This window comes from Anopheles coluzzii, chromosome 2, assembly GCF_943734685.1.
Source record: "Anopheles coluzzii chromosome 2, AcolN3, whole genome shotgun sequence".
In the NCBI taxonomy this organism is placed as follows: domain Eukaryota; kingdom Metazoa; phylum Arthropoda; class Insecta; order Diptera; family Culicidae; genus Anopheles; species Anopheles coluzzii.
The window spans coordinates 122,628,167-122,648,956 of record NC_064670.1 but is presented as its reverse complement, the minus strand read 5'-3'; the positions used below and the strand labels follow the sequence as shown (position 1 = coordinate 122,648,956).

The window sequence follows — 20,790 nt, the reverse complement described above, 5'->3', positions numbered from 1 at the left end:
CAATTTTTAATTAATTTATCGCAACACCCATCCCATCAAGTTACTGTCAAATAAAATTTTATTGATTGAACTCAAACGATTCTGATTAACCAATTGGCCGCAGTGGCGGGAAGTCGTATGGGGGATGGAAAGGAGTAATTTGTAATAAAATTAAAAAAAAACACACCACTCTGCTACAGAGCAGAGCGCGGAACGTCGGAATTAACTAATTTACAGATTAAATTTATGCTGCACTGTGCCCCGGCAGCACAATGAGCCCGTAACATGCAAGCAGAATATAACGTGGAAACGATGTCGCATTTGTTCCTTTTCACCCCCTTTTTTGTTTGCTGATCTCACTCAAGCTTTTGCTTTTTCGTTTTAATCCACCGCCCCACTATCCCTTAAACTATTTCACTCATGTACAGTTGGATTCCTGTTTGCTTGGCTTTGTTTGTTAAAGCTTATCAAATAAAAAACCATTTGCCCAGCTAAAGAGTCCAGGCAAACGGGGGGTGGTAGCGGAGAGATGGTAATACTAAATTCGATTCGTCCTGTCATCCTGTCCTACGACGCTACAATTACGTTTTGTTTTTTCACTCTCTTCTCTTTTCCTATGCGACTGTTCGTTGTGACTGTTTTGCTTGTTTTAAATTTCATTTTTAAGCTCAAGCGCTCACAAAAAATGGGGAACACATTTCGTACCTCGTGCCCTGGTTCTGTTTCCCAGTCCGCGGGAGATTGGAGCCCGAAAACATCTGGCCACCCTGCAGGCACGCTTTCCCAATGGCTGTGTGGGAGAGCGTGCGCCAACCTACCCACGGCCTGGGAACTAGCAAGGACAGCACGAATAAGTCGTTGGTGTTTTTGTGGTTTGTTTTTTTCTTCGCTAACACATGGCTATACTGCTTCGTAGGGGTCGTAGGAATGTTAAAAGCTATCCAGCAAAAAGCAGTTTTATTGTGCGATGTCTTTTACCTATTTTGTTTGTTTGAATATCTGAACAATTCTATTTGCTTACTCTTCTTATACTAAGCTTTTTGGAAAGCTTGCGCGTTACTCTTGCCCCGTGTTTATCTACTTCCGACTAAGCTCTTTCTTTAAGTGACAGTTACTGTCGTCTGGTCACCCTAGTAACCACATCCAACGGTCAATTTAAAATTGCAACCCCTAGCGCCGCGTAGCAACCCCGTCCGACAAGAACAAAAGCTCAACCACCTGCATGCAGGATGAGCTTTATGGCTGTGTGAAAGCTCATCTCGCAAGTTCGAAGGTGGAAGCTACCGTTGCCCGTTTTTGGGAGGTTTGCTACCCGTGCCGAGTGTGCGTGCTTTTTTTATCTAATTTTGAATCTTATCGCTAACGACAGGCGTTTACAAGTAATGGTTGGCAAGAAAGTGTATGCTGCGGGGTCGCTTCAATGGCCTCCGAGCTCGTACTGTCGAGGACCGGACTGTCCTTTTTAGATAGTTTCGGTTTATAAATGTTCTATCATTCGTGTAACTTGATATAAAGATGATTATACATGTTTGGCATTCAATCTCAATCAACAATGATGCTTTGTGGCTGCAACAAACTTTAAGCAATTGTAGTTAAAATTGTTATTAAAAATGAGAACAACAAACAAATCACTGGTGTAAAACGGCATTTTTTACAACGAAAAATCTACATAATAAAAAGGAAGATAGTTTTTTTCCCCGGCGTAATGATGCATATAGATGCACAGAAGCCGATTTACATACGATTGCTCAAAGCTAAATGTCAATCAGAAGCGTCAACCAACTGTGAGAAGGGTGTCCGGCGTTCCCGTTTGGAAGGTACAAACCGTTCCCCCCACAGTGATGACCTTCCCGATCTTTGCCGTCTTTGCAAATTGTCCCGCATTTCAACGTGTGTGTATGTGCTTTAGAGTTGCTGCTTATGTACAGGAGGTGCAGCAATCTAGGTGCGGATGTAAGCCGTCTTACTACCCCGTATCATATTATCCTATACAGCATTATGTTGTAGTTTCCACTCGATGTGCGAGCGAAAGAGAGCAAGTAATTAAGAGAGGGAGAGAGAGAGCGATGTGATGTGGTTTTGGGAGCGATTATGCTTGGTGTTTCTCTATAGTTTGGTGGAAACTACAAAAAAGCATCTTGCACAAGAGTACGTTCTACTTAATCCTAGGCGTTATCTTTCTACCTTACGCAGCAGATAACACTTATCAATCTATAGCTGGGGAAGGTTGGAAGGGCTGCTGCTGGGTTCAACGTCAAAACAGAAAACTATAGCCCACGCACACACTTCGTAACGGAAAGGATATACAAACACACAGGGGGACTGGGAGCGCAATGGGAATGATGAACGTCGCTTTCACACGAAGTAAATGTTGAACCGTGGTGCATAGAAACGGGTGCGCACTCAAACCTCCTCTCCTTCGTCGGAGTGCGTTAGGCGCACTTGGGCCGGCTCGATCGAAACCCCATTGACGGCCATTTGCTGATCGCGCCAGGGCGTGGTCAGGATCTTGAAGCGCTGCAATCAAGAATGGAGTCATGAGAGTGTGAGATTTGGAATAATGATCGCAAAGTCTCTTACCTGTCGCAAGCTTCCCGGCGTCACGATCAGCTTGTAGCTTGCCATCAGCGGTATCATGATCATGGACGATCCGGCTATACACCAGCCAAGCACGTTGGCCCAGGACGGATACACGTAGTCCTCGTAGCTGAGCGGCTCGTGCCCGATCAGCCCGTAGATGATGATGAACAGCAGAAACAGTGGTGCGACAAACTTCCAGCAAACGCGCCAGTAGATGCCGGGTGCAAAGCCAATCATGTCCTTGATGTCATTGCAGAACCGCTCCGTGCCTAGGAATGGGGTTGCAAAGGCGTGTAAATATTAACCAATTTCAGATAAATAAAGCGAATTTCCAAGTTTACCATAAATCCACGACACAGCGATCGCTTCAAAAAATACAGCTATAAGGATGGAGTACCCAGCCGCATAGCGATCCAGCAGCTGGAAGAAGTAGAATCCACCCTGCGTACAGCTAGCCAACCCGACGACAAAGTACAGCGAGAACAGGACCGCCACAAAGATCTCTCGATTGCGGCCGATCTTGGGAAATTCGTCACTCAACGCTGTGATGATCGCTTCTGATCCGCCAAACTAGAAGATCGTACAGAAAACGTGATATTGTGAAGTTCTATGTCCTTCTGAGCTCCTCTACAACACTTACCGAGCTATCCAGTCCAAGCGTTAGCAGCATCATGAAGAATATCAACGCCCAAAAGATGCTGCCCGGCATGGTGGCGATCGCTGCCGGGTACACAACAAACACAAGTCCCGGCCCTTCGGTTGCCACATCCTGGATGCTTTGGCCGCTCGCGTGTGCCATGTAGCCAAGCACGGAGAAGATTACAAACCCAGCAATGAAGCTGGTGGCCGAGTTGATCAAACTAGTCAGCAGAGCGTCCCTGGAAGGCGGAAAAAGACCTTAAGTGACATCACCCAACTCACACACGCGCGTTCCACACAAAACTCACTTGTACACATTGTTGTGATACTTGTTGTACGAAGCGTACGCCAGCAGCACTCCAAAGCCAGGACCGAGCGAGAAGAACACCTGCGTCGCCGCATCGACCCACACTTCCGCATTGTAGATGACGTCAAAGTTGGGCCGCAGGTAGTACAGAATGCCCTCGGCCGAACCGGGCAGTGTGATGCCGCGGACGAGCAGAATCAGCAGCACGGCGTACGGGAACAGGGCCGTAAACCAGACCACCTTCCCCGAAGTGCTGATGCCCTTCCAGAGCGAAAAGTAGCAGATGAGATACACGGCCAGCAGACAGAGCGCCATGTCCCACTTGATCGCGCCGAGATCGTGAATGCCTTCGCTCTTGTCCAGCTCGAGAATGTAGCGGCTGTTGGGGTGGTAACAACAAATAAGTATTAGAACAGAAGGGAGACTGTTTTGTGATTCACTTTTCATCAGCCCACTTACTTGAAGTACTCGGAGGCGGCCGATGCAAACTTGGTATCGTTGATGGTGCTAACCGTGCCGGTAACGTTAGCCGCCAGCACACCGGTCCGATTCACCACCGTCGCCGCCGTGCTGTTGATGTACCCGAACGGCTTACACTCGACCGTGTTCCAGGCGTTGGAGCAGTGCGTCCACGGCAAGCTGTCCGTGAAGGAGGCGAAGAAGAAGCGCAACGACCAAGCGATGATCACGTTGTAGTAGAAATCGACGTAGAACGCAATCAGCACGACCGCGTACCCGATGCCCTTGAACAGTGGCACCAGCCGGCCCCAGCAGGTGATGGCACCCTTCCGGTTGAACTGGCCGAGCGCCAGCTCCATGTAGAACAGGGGGATGCCACCCACCACCAGCATTATGCCGTACGGTATGAGGAAGGCACCTGCCGAAGAGCCGAACAAGGAAACGCAGCAATAAAATGAAGATGCTTGAACAATAAATTCCCAGCGGAGGTGGAGTGCCGTTCGGCCGTGGGAACTCAGATCCAAAACCCACCCATCCATCCACCCACCCACTCCCATCCATTTCACAGGACGCGGATTTCACAAGAAAAGTGGTGCTATGACGATGGCCATAATAGCATTATTATTTCCTTTCTCCCATTTTATTGACTTAATCCGGGCGAAGGATTCATACGACCGGCGGGCACTCGCTCGGGAACAATATTGTACCACACCCTTACAGCGCCTGCCATGCCATGCCATGAACCCGGGGAGCGAAAGTGCGAGAAGAAAGGTGGAGAGTTAATAACGGGGACTTAATGTCATCTCCGACTTTCAGCATCGTTTCGCCCTTTACGCCGCCGTTTCCTCAGCCAGAGCCGGTGCGAGAAATGGGGACAATTTATAAAGGGATTGGTCCAGGCAGGCTCGGCCCGGCCCGGCCCGGGGAAATACCGTAACCTAGGCTAACCTTCTGCCAACTGGCCCCCGCTGTCGCTGGAGATTATCGTCCAACCACGTTTTGGGAGGAGAGGCTCGTATAAAGAGACTTAGGCGCGTACGCGCGTTGCTATGGCAACCGGAACAGTAGCAAGCGATGTAATATCTGACACTATTTCCCGGAATAGTGTAGGATTATAAACAAACTGCCACGGAAGTGGTGAAAGTGGTCAAGTAAAGTGTCCAGCCATTCGACTTCTTAGAGGGGCAAGAAAAAAGACAAGAAAACCGCTCCACTGTGTGTGTGTGTGTGCAACGTGACGTAGTTTAAATCGGGCCCCAAAGATAGATTCACCCTCCCGCTTATCGATGACTTCACAGGCCATTCCAGCGGTCCAGCGCTTGTCTATTGGGCTGCGCCATAAAGATAATCCTAACCGCAAATCGATAGAATCTTTAAAGCAGTTCCGCGCCGCACAAAGAGTGAAACGGTCATATAAATCCATCTTTACCGAATCCCAATAGCCACCCTCTCGATGCAGGGCCCGTCCATTCCAGTATCTTTACGACCACCCGTTTTGTGTGGCCAATACGGTTTGCGTTTCGGGTGTCTTCTTCTTGCTGCTTGACCAATTTGCCAATTACATCAAACGATGTGCAAAAACGTCGGACAGGCCTTATGTAATGCCGGGAGATAACTGATACTAGTTGCCAACTTCTTCCCAGATACTGGTGCATTTTGGTGCGTCTGCAGGTGGAACTGCACCCCAACGTTCCAGGTACCGTTCAAGGTCGCACGCGTAGGGAAGACCCTCCCATCATCATATCCTATCGGTATCTACAGTACCGGTCAAATTACGTCCGGCAGAAAAAAGGGGTTCCATGATAACTCCAAGTTATCTGGTCAGTATTTAAGCGGGCCCAGTGCAGGATGACACTCCAGTAATCGCTAGTGCACGGAAGGCTAGCGATATTCGGAAGAAACTCATCCTGAAGACAGAATGGGTGCTAAAGGTAAGTCTTACTTGACTCGTGTCACATTATTGGTGCAACTGAACTCACTGTCTTGTCATTCCAGTTCTGTGGAGTATTGCCGTACTCCTGTTGGCCACCGTATCGGTCGCCAGCGGGCAACAGGGTCGCTGTGAGGACGTAGACAACTTCGGGCTGGTGCGTGATCGGTTCTTCTGCTACCGCTTCTACCAGTGCATCGATGGTAATCCCTACCCGTTGCGCTGTCCCGACGACCAATGGTTCGACGAGGAGCGTCAGGTGTGTGATAATCCGGCCAACGTGACGTGTGAGCTGGAGGATCGTCCTCCGACCGTTACGCCAACGCCCGGCATTTGCAATGGTGAACCGGACAACCATTTCGTGCTGCATCCGCTGTTCTGTAACGAGTACTACCTGTGCGTCGGTGAGATTGGATTCCCGATCATGTGCCCGCCAGGGCTGTGGTTCGATCAGACGCGCCAGATTTGTGGCGATCCGGCTGATATTAGCTGCCCGCATGGACGCCCCGGAGCGGCCCGGTGTCGTGACGAGCCGGACTTTGGGCTAGTACGGAGCGAGTATGCCTGCTACCGGTACTACCAGTGTGTGAATGGGTTCCCTTACCCGATGACCTGTCCCGAGGGGCTGTGGTTTGATGCCGAGCGGGATATCTGTGACGAGCCGGAAAATGTGGAGTGTGAGCTGAGTCCAGGGCTGCCGACGCCTCCAACGCCCGGCATCTGTAACGATGCGCCCAACAATGTGCTGCGCCCGAATCCGACCGCCTGTAACAAGTACTACGTGTGCGTGGGTCAGATCGGTTGGTCCAAGTACTGTCCACTGAACATGTGGTTCGATGAGGAAAGGCAGACGTGCACCCAGCCTGGGCTTACGAACTGTACGCTGGGGCCGGATATTCCACCACCGCGACCGGACAACCCGTGCAATGATGTGGACAACCTGTCGTTCGTCAAGGATGACTTCTTCTGCTACCAGTACTACCAGTGCCGCAATGGCTATCCGTTCCCGCTCATCTGCCCCGCCGATCAGTGGTTCGATGAGAATCTGCAGCGTTGTGCCGACTACCAAACGGTTGAGTGCGAGGTTGATGGACCACCGCCCACGATCAAGCCTACGCCCGGCATCTGTAATGATGTGATCGGGGAGCGATTGGTGTTGCATCCTCGTTTCTGCAACCAGTACTACATCTGCTCGGAACAGGTCGGCATCCCGGTGATCTGTCCCACGGGACTTTGGTTCGATGAGGATACACAATCCTGTCGCTCGCCACTTCAAGTTGACTGTCCACATGGAGCGACTCCTCCGCCCGAAGACCCGTACATGATGTGCAACGGTGTCGAAGGATTTGGGCTGGTGCGTCATCCAAACTTCTGCTATCGCTACTACCAGTGCATCGACGGTGTCCCGTATCCGATGATCTGCGAAGGTGATCTCTGGTTCGATCGCGAGCGTCAGGTGTGTGATATGCCTATGTATGTCGAATGCGACGTTACGCCACCGCCCGTAGTGAGACCACCACCGACGGCTGGCATCTGTAATGGAGCTCCTAACGGTCGATTGGAAGGTAATCCGCAGTATTGCAACCAGTACTACATCTGCGTGAACGAGATCGGCTGGCGTTTGGTGTGCCCCGCTGGTTATTGGTTCGATGTGGAGGGACAGACCTGCTCAGAGGCGGGCACGGTTGAGTGTGGCCTTGCTCCAGAGCGTCCTCCAACTACCCCGAACCCGTACGCACCCTGCATCGGCATCCCGAACAACGCGTACGTGCGTGATGAAGCTTTCTGCTACCGTTACTACAAGTGCGTCAACGGATCACCCTTCCCAATGATCTGCCCAGGCGAGCAGTGGTTCGACGATCGTCGCCAGCAGTGTCGTCCACAGGAGGAGGTTGAGTGTATCATCACGGAGCCGCCACCACGTCCACCGCCAACGGCCGGCATCTGTAACGGTGTGTCCAACTCGATCCAGGTGCCGAATCCGTTCAGCTGCAATCAGTTCTACATCTGCGTGGACCAGATCGGATTCCCGCAGGTTTGCCCCCCGGGCATGTGGTTCGACGAGGATCGGCAGACGTGTCTGCCCGTGGCGGAAACTTCCTGTGATCTTGGACCCCCGACGACGACCACGATTGCGCCTCACCCGTGGGGACAGTGTGATGTTGTGCCTAACTTTAGCTTCGTGCGCAACGAGTACTACTGCTACCGGTACTTCCAGTGCATTGATGGACGACCCTATCCGCTCATCTGCCCCGGCGAGCAGTGGTTCAACGAGGAGGAACAGCGGTGCGATGATCAGGAGAATGTGAGGTGCATTGTGAACCCGGCTCCGCCATCAGTTCCGGCCACTCCGGGCATCTGCAATGATGCGGCGAATGGGGAGATGGTGCTGAACCCGCGAGCCTGCAACCAGTACTACATCTGTGTGAACGAGATCGGCTACTCGCTGATGTGTCCGGACGGGCTTTGGTTCGATGCACAGGCTCAGCGATGTGGCCCACCGGCTCAAGTGTACTGTCCGCTGGTGCCGCCCGTTACGACGCCCGATCCATTCGAGCTGTGCGACGACGTGCCGGAGGGTGGACTGCTGCGCAACGAGTTCTACTGCTATCGGTACTTTGAGTGCAAGAACTCGGTCCCGTACCCGATGATTTGCCGCGCCGGGTTGTGGTTCGATCAGGAGCGTCAGATGTGCGATATACCGAGCCGCGTGCCGTGCTTCCTGCGCCCGGGCGTCCCTGGACCGCCGGTGGCCACACCCGACATCTGCAAGGATGTGCCGAATGGGCGTTTTGCGCGCAACTGGAACTTCTGCAACCAGTACTACCTGTGCGTCGATGAGATCGGCTACTCGCAGATCTGTCCCGATGGGCTGTGGTACGATGAAAATCGCCAGATCTGTGACATACCCGAGAATGTGGAGTGTCCACTGTCGCCCACCACGATCGCTCCCTCGCCGTGGGATCGCTGTGCGGGCGTGGAGGACCTTTCCTTCATCCCGGACGATGACTTCTGCTACCGTTACTACCAGTGTGTGAACGGCATCCCTTACCCGATGATCTGCCCGAACGATCAGTGGTTCGACTTCCGCCGACAGCTGTGCGACTTTACGCAGAACGTGCAGTGTGAGGTGCATGACGTGCTGCCACCTCCACTGCCCACCGATGGCATCTGCACTGGGCAGTCCAACTCGATCCAGGTGCTGCATCCGGTGTTCTGTAATCGGTTCTACATCTGCGTCGATCAGGTCGGCTTCCCGCAGATCTGTCCCGCTGGATTGTGGTTCGACGAGACCCGCCAAACCTGTGCCAGCCCGACGGAGGTTGACTGTCCCAATGGGCTCACGACGACGCCTTCACCGATCGAAGGTATCTGTAACGATGTGCCGCAGGGTACGTACGTCCCGAACCCGCTCGACTGCAGCCGTTACTACGTGTGCGTGAACAACTACCCGTACTCGGTGCAATGCCCGGGTGGCAACTGGTTCGACAGTAATCTGCTGCGCTGCGTCCCAATCGGTGAGGCGGAATGTGCCGACACGGTCACGACCGTACCGACGCCGGGAGTTTGCGCCGATCGGGAGGATGGTGTGCGTGTACCAAGCCCGGATAGCTGTTCGCTGTTCTACACCTGTCTGAACGAGATCGGAGAACCTTCGTTCTGTCCACCGGGACTGTGGTTCAGCGAGGAGCTGCAGGACTGTGACGAAGCGGACAATGTCGAGTGTACGGTAGAACCGTCCACACCACCAACCGGTGGCATCTGCACAGGCCAGCCGGACGGAGCGTACGTGGCGAGCCCCTACTCCTGCCGCCAGTTCTACGTGTGCGTCAACGAAGCAGGCTATCCAACGTTCTGCTTCGGCGATCTGTTTTTCAGTGAGGCGGCGCAGGAATGTGTCGATCCCTCCGAGTCCGAGTGTGTCGAGTAATGATGTTTGGCCTTTCTTGATTAAATGCTTATTGAATACGGTAAATAAAGTAAACCCATTTGCTAGAAGGGCGCTAAAGTGTCCTAGCAACGAAATGTAAGCTTCACGTGTAGTGCGTATTGCATAATGCGCGGGCGTATAGCGTGAATCAAACTGACCGTTACGGGAGAAGCATTATTTTTCACCTCACAAAGGGCGCATTTAAAGGCGCAACTCAATGTAATTGTGGCACAAACACACTCTCCTCCAAGTCCACCGCTCGCTGCTCTTGAAGTGAAAGTCGCGCGACAATAACCTTCCATTTTAATGCTAATACTATCGATGAAACACTTTCCACTCCATTAGCTAACGGTGCGGACGTCCTAATGCACTGTGTTCCTACTCTACTGTACAAAGCAACTGTGTTCTACTAAACATCGGATAGAAGAAGAAGAAGCAGTAGAAGGATGTTTTGTAAGCTCTTTCAGGTCCATTTCCCACGAGTCACACGGCGTCAAACAGGGTGTGAAAAACACGGAACCATAATTCCAACAAGGCAAAAAAGGAATATTCACACACACACAAACCAACGCACACGCACACTTTTAAATTCTTTGTAAGTCATCATCCTTTTTAAGCTACAGTTCTCCGCTCTAAAGTTCAAGAAGTCAACCTGTTGGATGGCAATCGCTGCAAAATGGAACTCAATAAGGGAATGAGGCAAAGAAAGCGCCGGTTGAGCGGGGAAATGGGGGGGGGGGTCATTTTCTTTGTCCATCCCCTTCAAACACACAGCACACTCAGGAATCACGCACACTCAAAGTCAATGTGTCGATGTTGTCACACGAACCGGATAAAAAGGCCGAGGCGTAAGATAAGAAAGCATAGTGACACATTTCTCTCGCCTAGAAATCGTCGCCGGCATCGGAATCGAGAATCGAAAAGCGCATGCAACAAGTGGCCGTTTTGAAAAGTGTTCCCATCGCAGCTCGCAGAAGTGGCCGGGAAGTCAACCACAAAAGGATACGGGCTTGGGTTGAAAGCTGTAATAATTCATCGCCACTCCGTAGTCCCCTGCGTCTCGGTAGTGGCTTCCGCATCCAAATGGTGAGGATGGCTTCCTCTTCTATCGCTCATCACCATCATCATCATCGTGAACAATTGGAGGCCATTCCGTAATCCCTGCTCTTGTGGAATCTGGTGCGTACTACTACGGATGCACGCTTGAGTGAGTACGGTTGAATAAAGACATCAACGCCATTAGCGTGAAACTTTGCCACCATCCCCCTTCCTCTCTCTCTCTCTCCGCAAGTCAACCCGGTTAGAAAAGGCGGAAAAGTGGAAATTTCCGTTCCATGTCTTTGGCAGAAAGAATGAAAGAGCGCAACAGAATGAACCAAAGTAAAGAGGCTCGTCCGGAACTCAGGACCAAAGCGTGAGCAACGATTCTTGGGAGAATCGTGCCCGTCTTCATGAACGCCAAGCCTCCGGAAAGGCAAAGAAAACGAACCAACCGACCGACCGGCCAACAAGGTCTAGAGGGGCACGGTTCCTCAGCTGTCATCAGTGGCAGACTTCCGGCTTGGCAGTAGAAGTAGGAGAAGCTGGAGCACAGCTGCAGGATTGGACCTTTTGGGGTGGCGTAAATCTGTGCTGTCACATCCATTTTACCACCTTCCTTTCTAACTTCAGCGCGCTGCTCTCTGTGTGGGTACTACATCCAAGGGTTTAAACATCCCAGAATGCAAGCAGGCATCCACAGCCTACTACGATTGCACATGACTTACTAACCGATTGGGATTGGATGGGATGGCATTTGTCACGGTTCAGTTCAGCGCTTGAACTGGTTCGTCGTACCGTCTTCTCGCCTGGCCGCAAGAACCACCAGAAACGGAACGCTACCACGGAAAGTGCGTTCGCTTGTTTCGCTTGTTGATACGGTCGCGGATGCCAATCCCTTTTTTTTGGCGATGATTTATGCTTTTCTCCCCCCACGAGCAATGGGTACCCTTTCGTGCTGCACGCCCTTCGCTTATGATTCGGCTTTAATCTGTTCCTCTCGTGGGGTCCACCGACATCTTGGACTTTCGGTTCGCTGGACGGTGTGTTTCAGCAGAACATATTCTTGGTTAGTTTATTCGTTCGCATGAGCAGCTGGGACTGGGCTGGGACAGGTTGGGCTGTAGCTGCGCTTGAAACAGGTTTTTCGTGCACACGGAATTGGAATTTATTCTATTGGTAGGAACGAGCGAAGAAATCATGAAACTCGAAACTCGTTAGAAGGCAAAGGTGAAGCTTATGCGTTCAAACTTACATCGATGGAATGCAATAGAAACGGCCTGTGAAGCTTCATTCTACCTCAAAACACTTTAATGCAGCAATTTAACATTACTATGCATTGTTATACTTCACAAAACCCATACAGCGTCACTCGACAGACGCGAGTTCCTTCTTTTGTTCTTATACGCCATATACACCCGGTGAAAGGAGGGCTGCGTTCGGTTTTTCAATATCAATTTTCCCGCCCGTCACCGTAACCAAATTAGATTTCACCGTCCGTAATTAGCTATTAAACGACGGCGACGACGACGACGATGCTATCGTTCCATCCTTCGAACGACGGAAGCTGGCGTACAGAATACCGTACAACACAGGGACCACCCTACCCACCCACATTACTTACCACCACCGTTCTTGTAGCAGAGGTACGGGAAGCGCCACACGTTGGCCAGATCGACGGCGAACCCGATGACGGACAGCAGAAAGTCCACCTTCCCGCTCCAGGTTTCGCGCTCCTCGCCATCGTCCAGCTCACCACCACCACCGCCGCCGGCCCCATTCCGTGGCAGCAGACCCGGCCGGCCCTTCGCCTTGATCTGGCCGATGGTGGTCATCGCCAGGGCGGTTCCCTCACTATCACCGCCGACGCCGTTTTCCGCTCCACCGTTCAGCTCCTTCAGGGCGTCCCCTTCGATGGAATCTGTTGGAAAGATAGAGCGTAGCAGAAAAAGTTTAAGATATTATTACCAAAAAGTAAAACTGTGCTTCTAACTTAATTACACCATCGAAAAGGTATTGATTTTTATCACCCCAGCGACCAGCGTTCACTTGCAACGGGGAGGTGTGTGAATGCAGTACACGCCAACTTTGACCTACTCACTCTCGGTCGGACTGGACACAGAGAGAGCGTTGCGATGACATGTCGGAAGAGGCACTTGAGCGACTCATCATCATCATCATCCTCATGGACGTAAATATCTCAAATACGTTCGACATTTCGACATCACATCGAGGGTATGTCCTAGCCCCAACCAAAGACCGCTCCCCCGCGAAAGAGGAGGGAGAGAGGGAGCGAGAGTATTCAAATTTTGAAGTAGCTACTAATAATAGACCGACCTGCCTCACAACGAACGGACGATGACGACGACGACGCTGAGGACGAGGACGCACTCCAGCAATCGAAGCAGTCCGAGACCGGGCCCGAGAGCCAAACACGGCACCAAAGTCCTCCAAAATTGACAAAGTGTTTGTTAATGTTTTTGATGTTTTATCCTACTCTTTGTCGACCGCTGGGCCAGATCCCTCGGTTCCGCATCTTTCCGACACTTCATTTCGCTCCATTAAAGAACCATTTGCCAGCGCCTAGCCGAGCTTACGGTGTTGTGAGAGAAATTGATTTTTCCGGCCCTTCCACGGGGAAAATTTGATTTGTTATGACGTGTATCGTGCATAATACGCCTATCTCGCCATATCGACATATCGATATGCCGTCGCCGCTAGGTCTCCTAGGACGTCACCCAGCGGGAAGGTAAATTCCCCCTTCCCTGGTAAATGTAAATGTCACTTTGAAACCATCCCAACCCTCATTTTTGCCCACCAACAACAAAGTCCCTAAAATAAAAGTCAACCACATCATACTTGTTGTTGAGGAGAAGATGGAAATCTTCATCATTGATGTGTCCCGATGCCACCCAACCCAACCCAATACCCTCTTCGCTTGGTCGAGGTCGGGGAGGTTGTGTGAAGTGGAAAATGTTAAGTACTCCTAATTCGATTTCAGACTCTCGCTCTCTCTCTCTCTCTCTTTGCCCGCTTGAATCCTTCGGGGTTGCCTTCTTTGTACGGTCTTGCAAATCTATTTACCAATCAGCTTTGGGTTGGGCGAAATTGTACGCCAGAAAAGGACACCGCGCGTATCATTTCGGTATCGTTGCCACACCGTCACTGTTTACCGTTTTCCAAGAATCCTACAAAGACTGTATCCCCCTTCTATCTCTGGGAGGTTTCGTCTTCTTCTGGTTCATTTCTTGCGATGGAGAAGATACGCCGGGGTCGCCTTATTCAGTTTCCGGCTTTCCACTTTCTCTACACCCACGGCGAGCAACGAAGATACTGGGGGGAGACACTGAAGATGAAAGAATTCGGTCGAGCTGGAAGCGACAAACCGCGATTGAGATAATCGTCTAGGGAAATTGACGATTCTTCTGACCAATAGCGCGCTCGTTGCCGGAGAAGTCATCCTTCTAAGCCGCTGGTTGCTATGGAGCTCTCGCTTCGCGGTGCACGGCATGCTTAGAAACTGGCTTTGCTTGACTTTCTGATTTGAGATGATAAATAGGTTGGGTTTTTTTTCACAAAGTATTCTCAGCACGATAGATGCAACCGTTTTTATCTCCTTCTAAAGTAACGGACAGCTCTGAATCATTTTATTTCAAACAGTTCAATCGTTCTTTCTGTGCTGCTGCTGTTGCTGCTGCCGGCGGTGTTAAACACGTTTGACTGACAAGGTTCTCGTGATTCTAACCGTAACTAAGAGCAACCGAAATCGTATGCCATCTAGAGCGTTCGCCGTGGCGTACGGTTGCACAAGAGAGCTGCATGTAATCGTGTGGTTAAAATGTGGCGTGACTACTTCATAATCCAACACCCCTTGAACCAAACCGCAATGTACTTTTCGAGAGGTTTCGCCTACGGCTTATTAGAACTATGGAAACGCCATATTCCCTGCACCTGGTCATAGTGGTCACAACTTATGTTTTAAGTTTTTCACGCCAAAAAATTACCTTTCCTTTCCTTTTTAATGCCCATCTTGCAGCGTTGTGATGTGGCGTTTTATCGATCGTTTGTGTCACACACAACCACAACCTAACCAAATCCAAATTCACTTACACTCACTTATTCATCACTGTTGTTTCTTCCTTTCTGATTTTTTCACTCTTGTTTCACTGCATGAATATTAAAAAAAATTACACAACACAAAACTAAAAACAAAACGTTCGAAACAGCCATTAGTGGTTCCCCTGTTCTAACCGTCGATGACAGAACAAGCTCCTCTTGACACCTCTTGAAGCTCGCTCTCTCTCGTTAAGCCGGTCTAGTAGCCGTTGACCAGTGCCAACGGAAATTCAATTAAAATCACAAGAATAACAACAACAAAAAAGGGACACGCTCAAACCATCTCGAGGGCCGCGAGTGGTAGCACTTAATCGACACACTTGATTTGCGATGGTTTATTTAACGATACTGTGTAAGACGGCTGGCGTATGACACATACGGCCAGACGCAGAAGTCGTCTACCTATGCCCTGGCAAACGGTAATAGTAGCGGGGAAGCGAGCCTCCTACCACTACCAATGAACACGCTTGACCGGTGGGGGATGTAATTAGAGTTGATCATTTCGGTGGCGTTGTGTGTGTCTGTGTTTTTTCTTCTTCTTCTGCTTGTGCTTATCCTAACCCATGAGGAGGAGGATTTGGTCATTTAGAAGTTCTGTCCCAGATTTGGCCTACTGCGATCTATGCAAACGACCGAAGCGAGGATATACACACACAGACACGTTGCATGTTGCAACGCGCTCTTGTCAATTAATGCTAAAGTTGCTGATTGAAACTGACACTTTAATTACATTTGCACAGTCGCCGGAGTTGGACACATTGTATGTGTGTGACCAGTTTGTGAGGGGTGGAATAAATTATTTAAAAAAAGTATCTTCTCTTTAAAGTTCAATGACAGTGAAAGTGATGTTGAAATTCATCTTTTAAATGGAATAAAATGAACAAATACTTCCAATTCGCCTCCAATTTATGTACACTCTGCAGCACCGATCCTTGAACTGTCCATCTAGCATGACCCTTTCCCTTTCGTTTTACCACCACAAATTGCAATTATTACACCTGTGGCCGTTCCATCTCATGCGCAAGGTTTCCGGCGGGCTGTACCTGTACCAATCTTGTGCCGGTGTTCGTTCCATTACCATTTAGCTTAAATGCAATTCAATGATCTAGCCAAGCCACCTCATGCCCTCTCTAACACACATTGAAGCTTTCTGCAGTCTAGACGCCAAAGCAAACCAAACTCTCATCTGACTGACTGATCGCCACCCCACCACCACTCGCTTAGCCTTGTGAGCATGTGCAGCGAAGTAGAACACATAAATTTTACGCACGCTTTTGCACGTCTGGTCACCGAGCCCAAGTTCCGACGGGGTGGCCATTTCATTACTCGCCCCCACCCCCTTCCGGTTGGCCTTGGATGGCGCACATTTTTGCGAATCGGAAACAAATCTCTCCTCGTGTGTGTTTTGATCTGTCCGCTTCGAAATTGATTAACGATTGGCTTTTAATCCGGCCCGGTCCACCACGGTTAGCGCCTTTCTAAACAACTCCCTCACGCGCTTTAATGGTTTAATAGATGACGCCAGCTCCCCCTCTCCATTCCACACAAAACAAATCCCTCAGCTCAGAAGAATAATGATCCTCGATATGATTACAATATTAACCTTCACCTTGCGGATTGGGAGAATGAATCTCAACATGCAAATCGAGGCCTCAACAGTGTGCTGTCGGCGGTTGGGAAGCAGGAATTGAGAAACAAACCTGTTTGTTTGTTTGTGGACAACAACTAGCAGAACAGCATCATGCTGTCAGCGTAGGAGGGTATGCTGTCCAATTCGGTCCAAAAGCCTGTTTTCGCTTTCGGTTTAAGGTTAGCCCAATAACATTCCTTCAACGGGCAAACCAGAGAACGCAAAGAAGACTGGAAAGAGAAACTACGAATCAAGCCGGTTCTTTAGCCGTCTTTACTGGTCCATACAGCTGATCTGAGATGTCGCTCCAAACACACACACACAAAAAGAGGATAAAAATGTTAAATAATTGAAGAGCGTGCGAGCAGCGCAAACAAACCAACGATTGAAAGCTGTCCTTCAAAAGTTCTTACCCAAAATGAGGGGAATGGGTTATTTGTGTTCTAAAAAAACATTGCATTATTTGCACAAATGATGGCACACAAACAAGCTTTTTTTTAAAAATAGCGCCATGTAAATGAACCGTGTGAAATTCGACAAGTATTTACGGGTATCACTGCAAACCCTTATCCCCAGCCCCATCAATGAGCTCATTAGATATTCGTTGTTGCTTCTTCTAGCTGTAATCACTTTGCCACTTCGATTTGCCTTTTACGCTGATATTGCGCGCACTCGCGTTTAACGCGCACAGCACGCACGTGTAACACGTTGGTTTAAATTTAAATCATTGCGCCCTGATTTATTGTCTTTTCGCGCGTCAACTCGCGCCACAGCCATCCGATGGGAAAGCAACTAGCTTTGCTTTAAATGGATCCAGCCTGCTTTGATGCCACGCCGTTTGAACCGTTTTTGGGGCCCATTTATGACCGTTAGAAAACCGCGCTGAAAGTGTCGATCACACGTGTTCACGCATTCAAATCACACGCCGCTGTGCTAGGAGTTTGGATCTGTTTGCAACTGTTAAACTTAAGCACCGTATATTATGTCACCACTGTTTCTTACAATCTTACACAATCTTAGTAAATTATAATAGCCAAAAAAATCAAACCAAAACGCCTCAAAACACACTGAATGCCTGTTCAGTCCGTTCGGTTCGCAGCACCGTTTCTGCGTCTACCGGCTTGGACGAACGGTTGCGCGAGACTGCGGCAAACAGAACGACTCCGAACGCACCGACTGCTTGCTGGCAATGGTCGGTGGTCGGTCGGTCGGACCGTTTCTCTAACCCCCTCCCTTTCTACTACTACTAATACCACCACCACCACTACTGCGGCTGTGGGCAAGCTCGTGAATGGGCGATTACGTTGAAGATGAAAAGGAATCGTGGTTAGATGTGATTTCGAGTCCGGATTTTTTTCCTCTTCTGAATGCCGGTCGGTTATATATGTGAGGTTGTATGTGTTGCAGTACTGGTAGGGCTTAGAAGAGGCTTTTAAGAAGGCCTTAGTAAGGTACAGTACACATCTTATAATAGATTGTAGCTTCTTAAATGAAATAATTTTCACAAGTACTTTCGTTTCAGATCTTTTAAATGATATATTTCTTTTATTATCCCCCAAAACGTTTGATTGGTACGTGAATAGTTCTTTCTCCCAATCAAACATCATTAGCAAGGAAGCGTGACGGAGTTTCGGGCCTATTAAGGACACCATCTTGCCGTGACAGCTTTGGAGGAGGCTTTTTTGTTACAAAAACCTTGTTTCTTTATTGTGTTTTATACACATTGTAGGAGAAGAATACTGTAAAAATTATACTAAGAAAGAGATGGTTGAACTTGAAGAAATCCTAGACTAATCGGATAAGTCCGACCGTCGGTAAAGAAGTTAAGAAGGGGCCATAGTAGCAACATTCATCCTCCTTTTTTTAAGATTGAAGGATTTTTGAAGCTCACAACATCATAAGAACGAAAAGCCACAGAGACCCTTAACCGCAGAATAGTTCCCCTGCTTTGTCTTGAGCTATTTTTCGAGTATCTTGTAAATTTTCCCTGCAAAAAAAAAAGCCGACGCATTTAATTTAAATGCTGCTAGTGCAAAAAATCTGCTCCTTAAATCCCCATCACAGCAGCAAACCCAATCCAATAAAGAGAAATCAAATAGCTCCGCCAACCACAAAGCTTATTGAATTTTCCAAATTTCCTTCACCAGCAGTAAAGGGGAGGAGGGTGGATAGCAATTCGAGCAACCAACCCCCCCATTCATCTCACTAGTTTACTTCCGTAACACTAAACTACTAACGTTCCCTTTCGCTCCCCACTCCGAACGGATCCATTCCATCAAATCACTTACAAACAGCAAATTCGCTCCCGACCCGCTAGATTAGCAAGGAAAACAATCATAACCACAGATTTATAGCTCATTTCCTTCGGTGCCAGGCCCAGGACTGGGGCTTGCCCCGTTTTTCCGGGACGTTGGTTGCATTCCGCACGCTCACAATATTGCACAAAGGCCACTCCACTCCACACCATCCCAGAAATCATCCAAAAACCGCATCCGTTATGTTGGTTGCTCAACCAAACTGCTGGATGGCCTGCTGCGATATTCGATCCTTGCGTCCTGGCTGACCATTTTCGATACTCGCTGCACCGTCGTGTGGTAAGCGAAGCCCGGTCGACCAATACGCAACAGGTAAGCGCAAGCAAGTGCGCGAGTAAACAGCGTGCGGGAGGAAATTAGTTCAAGTGTTTTTTGGGACTCCCCACCAATTTCCCACCGGAATGGGAGTTGAAACGGTAATTGAAATATTTCCCTGCTATTAGTCGACTTATTAGTTCCGGGAACAACCACAGCGCCGAGGAGGTGGACCAACAGATCTCGAAACGGAACGGGGTTCAACGAGGCGTGGAGAAGAACCACTTAGAACCAGAGCTTGCAAAGCTCGTAAGGAGTAGCAGCGATGGGATTGGAAAGCGTAGCGATGTTTAACTTAATACGCTTAATTTACTTAGATATACACTACTCACCTGATCCGGACTTGCTGCTGTCCGTGCACTTCACTGGCGTTTCCAGCAGTCTCAGCTTCTCCCGTGGATCATCTAGCTCGAACATCCAGCTTGCTTACCGCAACGGGTGCACCGTCTCACTCACTCTCTCTCTACTAACAGTTGGGTATAGATATCGGCTCCTTTTGAAACTTCACTGCAACAATTTGGCCGCCCTGTTGTCTGTTGATCGTTTTACCAAACGCTTCCTTCCCTTTGAAAACGTAGCTTTACACCTCAAATGTGATCATGTTCTAGTTTGCTGCACTTTTTGCCCCCAAAACCACTCAACTCATCCACTGCTGCAAGCGTATCGTTCAGCAGTCATTTTGCACCGCTACATACTGATTTATGTACAAAAAAACTGTACACCGTCCACGTGTCCGGAGGTAATTTTGAACTACCAAACCCACCCAACTTGGCCTTAGTGCTTTTGTTTTATTTTCACAACCACACCACTGCGTACTTTGCACGTAAGCAGGGGGCACACACTTGTAACCGTCAACGGCATTCACTACCACTGGGCCCACCCTTTCCCGGCTGCAGCCACCTTCCAACCAGCACCAACTTCCGGCTCCCTGGCAGCTGCCTGTTTGCTTGCAACACCGAGCTCGCTTCGCTTTGCTTGCACCGAAACGGGATGCACAAGGACGACTAGCGACTGGCTGGCTGGCTGGCACGGTGGCCCTTTTATAGTGGCGTTCCTGCGCCCTGCCGAAACCGATCCTGCGCCGGAGAATCGCCGGAAAAGCATTGGTTCGGTTCGGTCGGGCCGACTTGTGAAGCCTGTGCAATTGTGAGGGGTTTGTAGGAATTTGAATTCCATGTGTTACAATCCTCTTATAATATGTATGTTTTTGATAAGCTTTGTTTAGCACTGTTTGAACGTTACTCAAAATCCGTGTGCGAATTCCGTTGTGTTTTAAATGAAGATGAATTTGTATAACAATTTCGAAATAAGTCCCTTGGGTAGTAAAGCAGTAGACGAGCCCTGCAGCAAATGAACTTCGTCCGCTGTCAACGGAAGGGAACCGTAAGCACAGTGGTCGGTCCCTCTACAATTGTGTCCGGTTATTTGTTTCTCTTTGCATGCAACAACTTTTTGAATCTTTTTGTGATCAGCTGCAGCTTGCATGAACTTCACAAAATAAATATCGTAAAATTCAGCTTTTTCTGTTCCATTTTACATCATCCAAAGCAA

At 49.5% G+C, this 20,790-nt stretch overlaps 2 protein-coding genes across 2 annotated transcripts; one reads left to right on the top strand and one right to left on the bottom strand.

Moving 5' to 3' along the window:
• Positions 1-35: 35 nt before the first annotated feature.
• Positions 36-20,248, bottom strand: LOC120953301 (sodium-dependent dopamine transporter). Its single transcript, XM_040373103.2, has 8 exons — positions 19,572-20,248; positions 12,488-12,784; positions 3,965-4,382; positions 3,507-3,884; positions 3,200-3,437; positions 2,901-3,129; positions 2,560-2,828; positions 36-2,496 (listed from the first exon to the last, which is right to left on the bottom strand). Exons 1-8 carry the CDS (start codon positions 19,654-19,656, stop codon positions 2,383-2,385), a joined length of 2,028 nt encoding a protein of 675 aa, XP_040229037.2. The 5' UTR covers positions 19,657-20,248; the 3' UTR covers positions 36-2,382.
• LOC125908295 (uncharacterized) lies at positions 4,552-9,925 on the top strand. The gene is made up of 2 exons (XM_049610938.1): positions 4,552-5,895; positions 5,960-9,925. Exons 1-2 carry the CDS (start codon positions 5,883-5,885, stop codon positions 9,823-9,825), a joined length of 3,879 nt encoding a protein of 1,292 aa, XP_049466895.1. The 5' UTR covers positions 4,552-5,882; the 3' UTR covers positions 9,826-9,925.
• Positions 20,249-20,790: the final 542 nt, after the last annotated feature.

Coding starts and splice junctions, on each gene's coding strand:
- LOC120953301 (XM_040373103.2), bottom strand. CDS start 19,656: ATGTTCGAGCTAGATGATCCACGGGAGAAGCTGAGACTGCTGGAAACG. Junction 12,785..19,571: donor CAGCAGCAAGTCCGGATCAG/GTGAGTAGTGTA, acceptor TCTTTCCAACAG/ATTCCATCGAAGGGGACGCC. Junction 3,885..3,964: donor GCCGCCTCCGAGTACTTCAA/GTAAGTGGGCTG, acceptor CCACCCCAACAG/CCGCTACATTCTCGAGCTGG.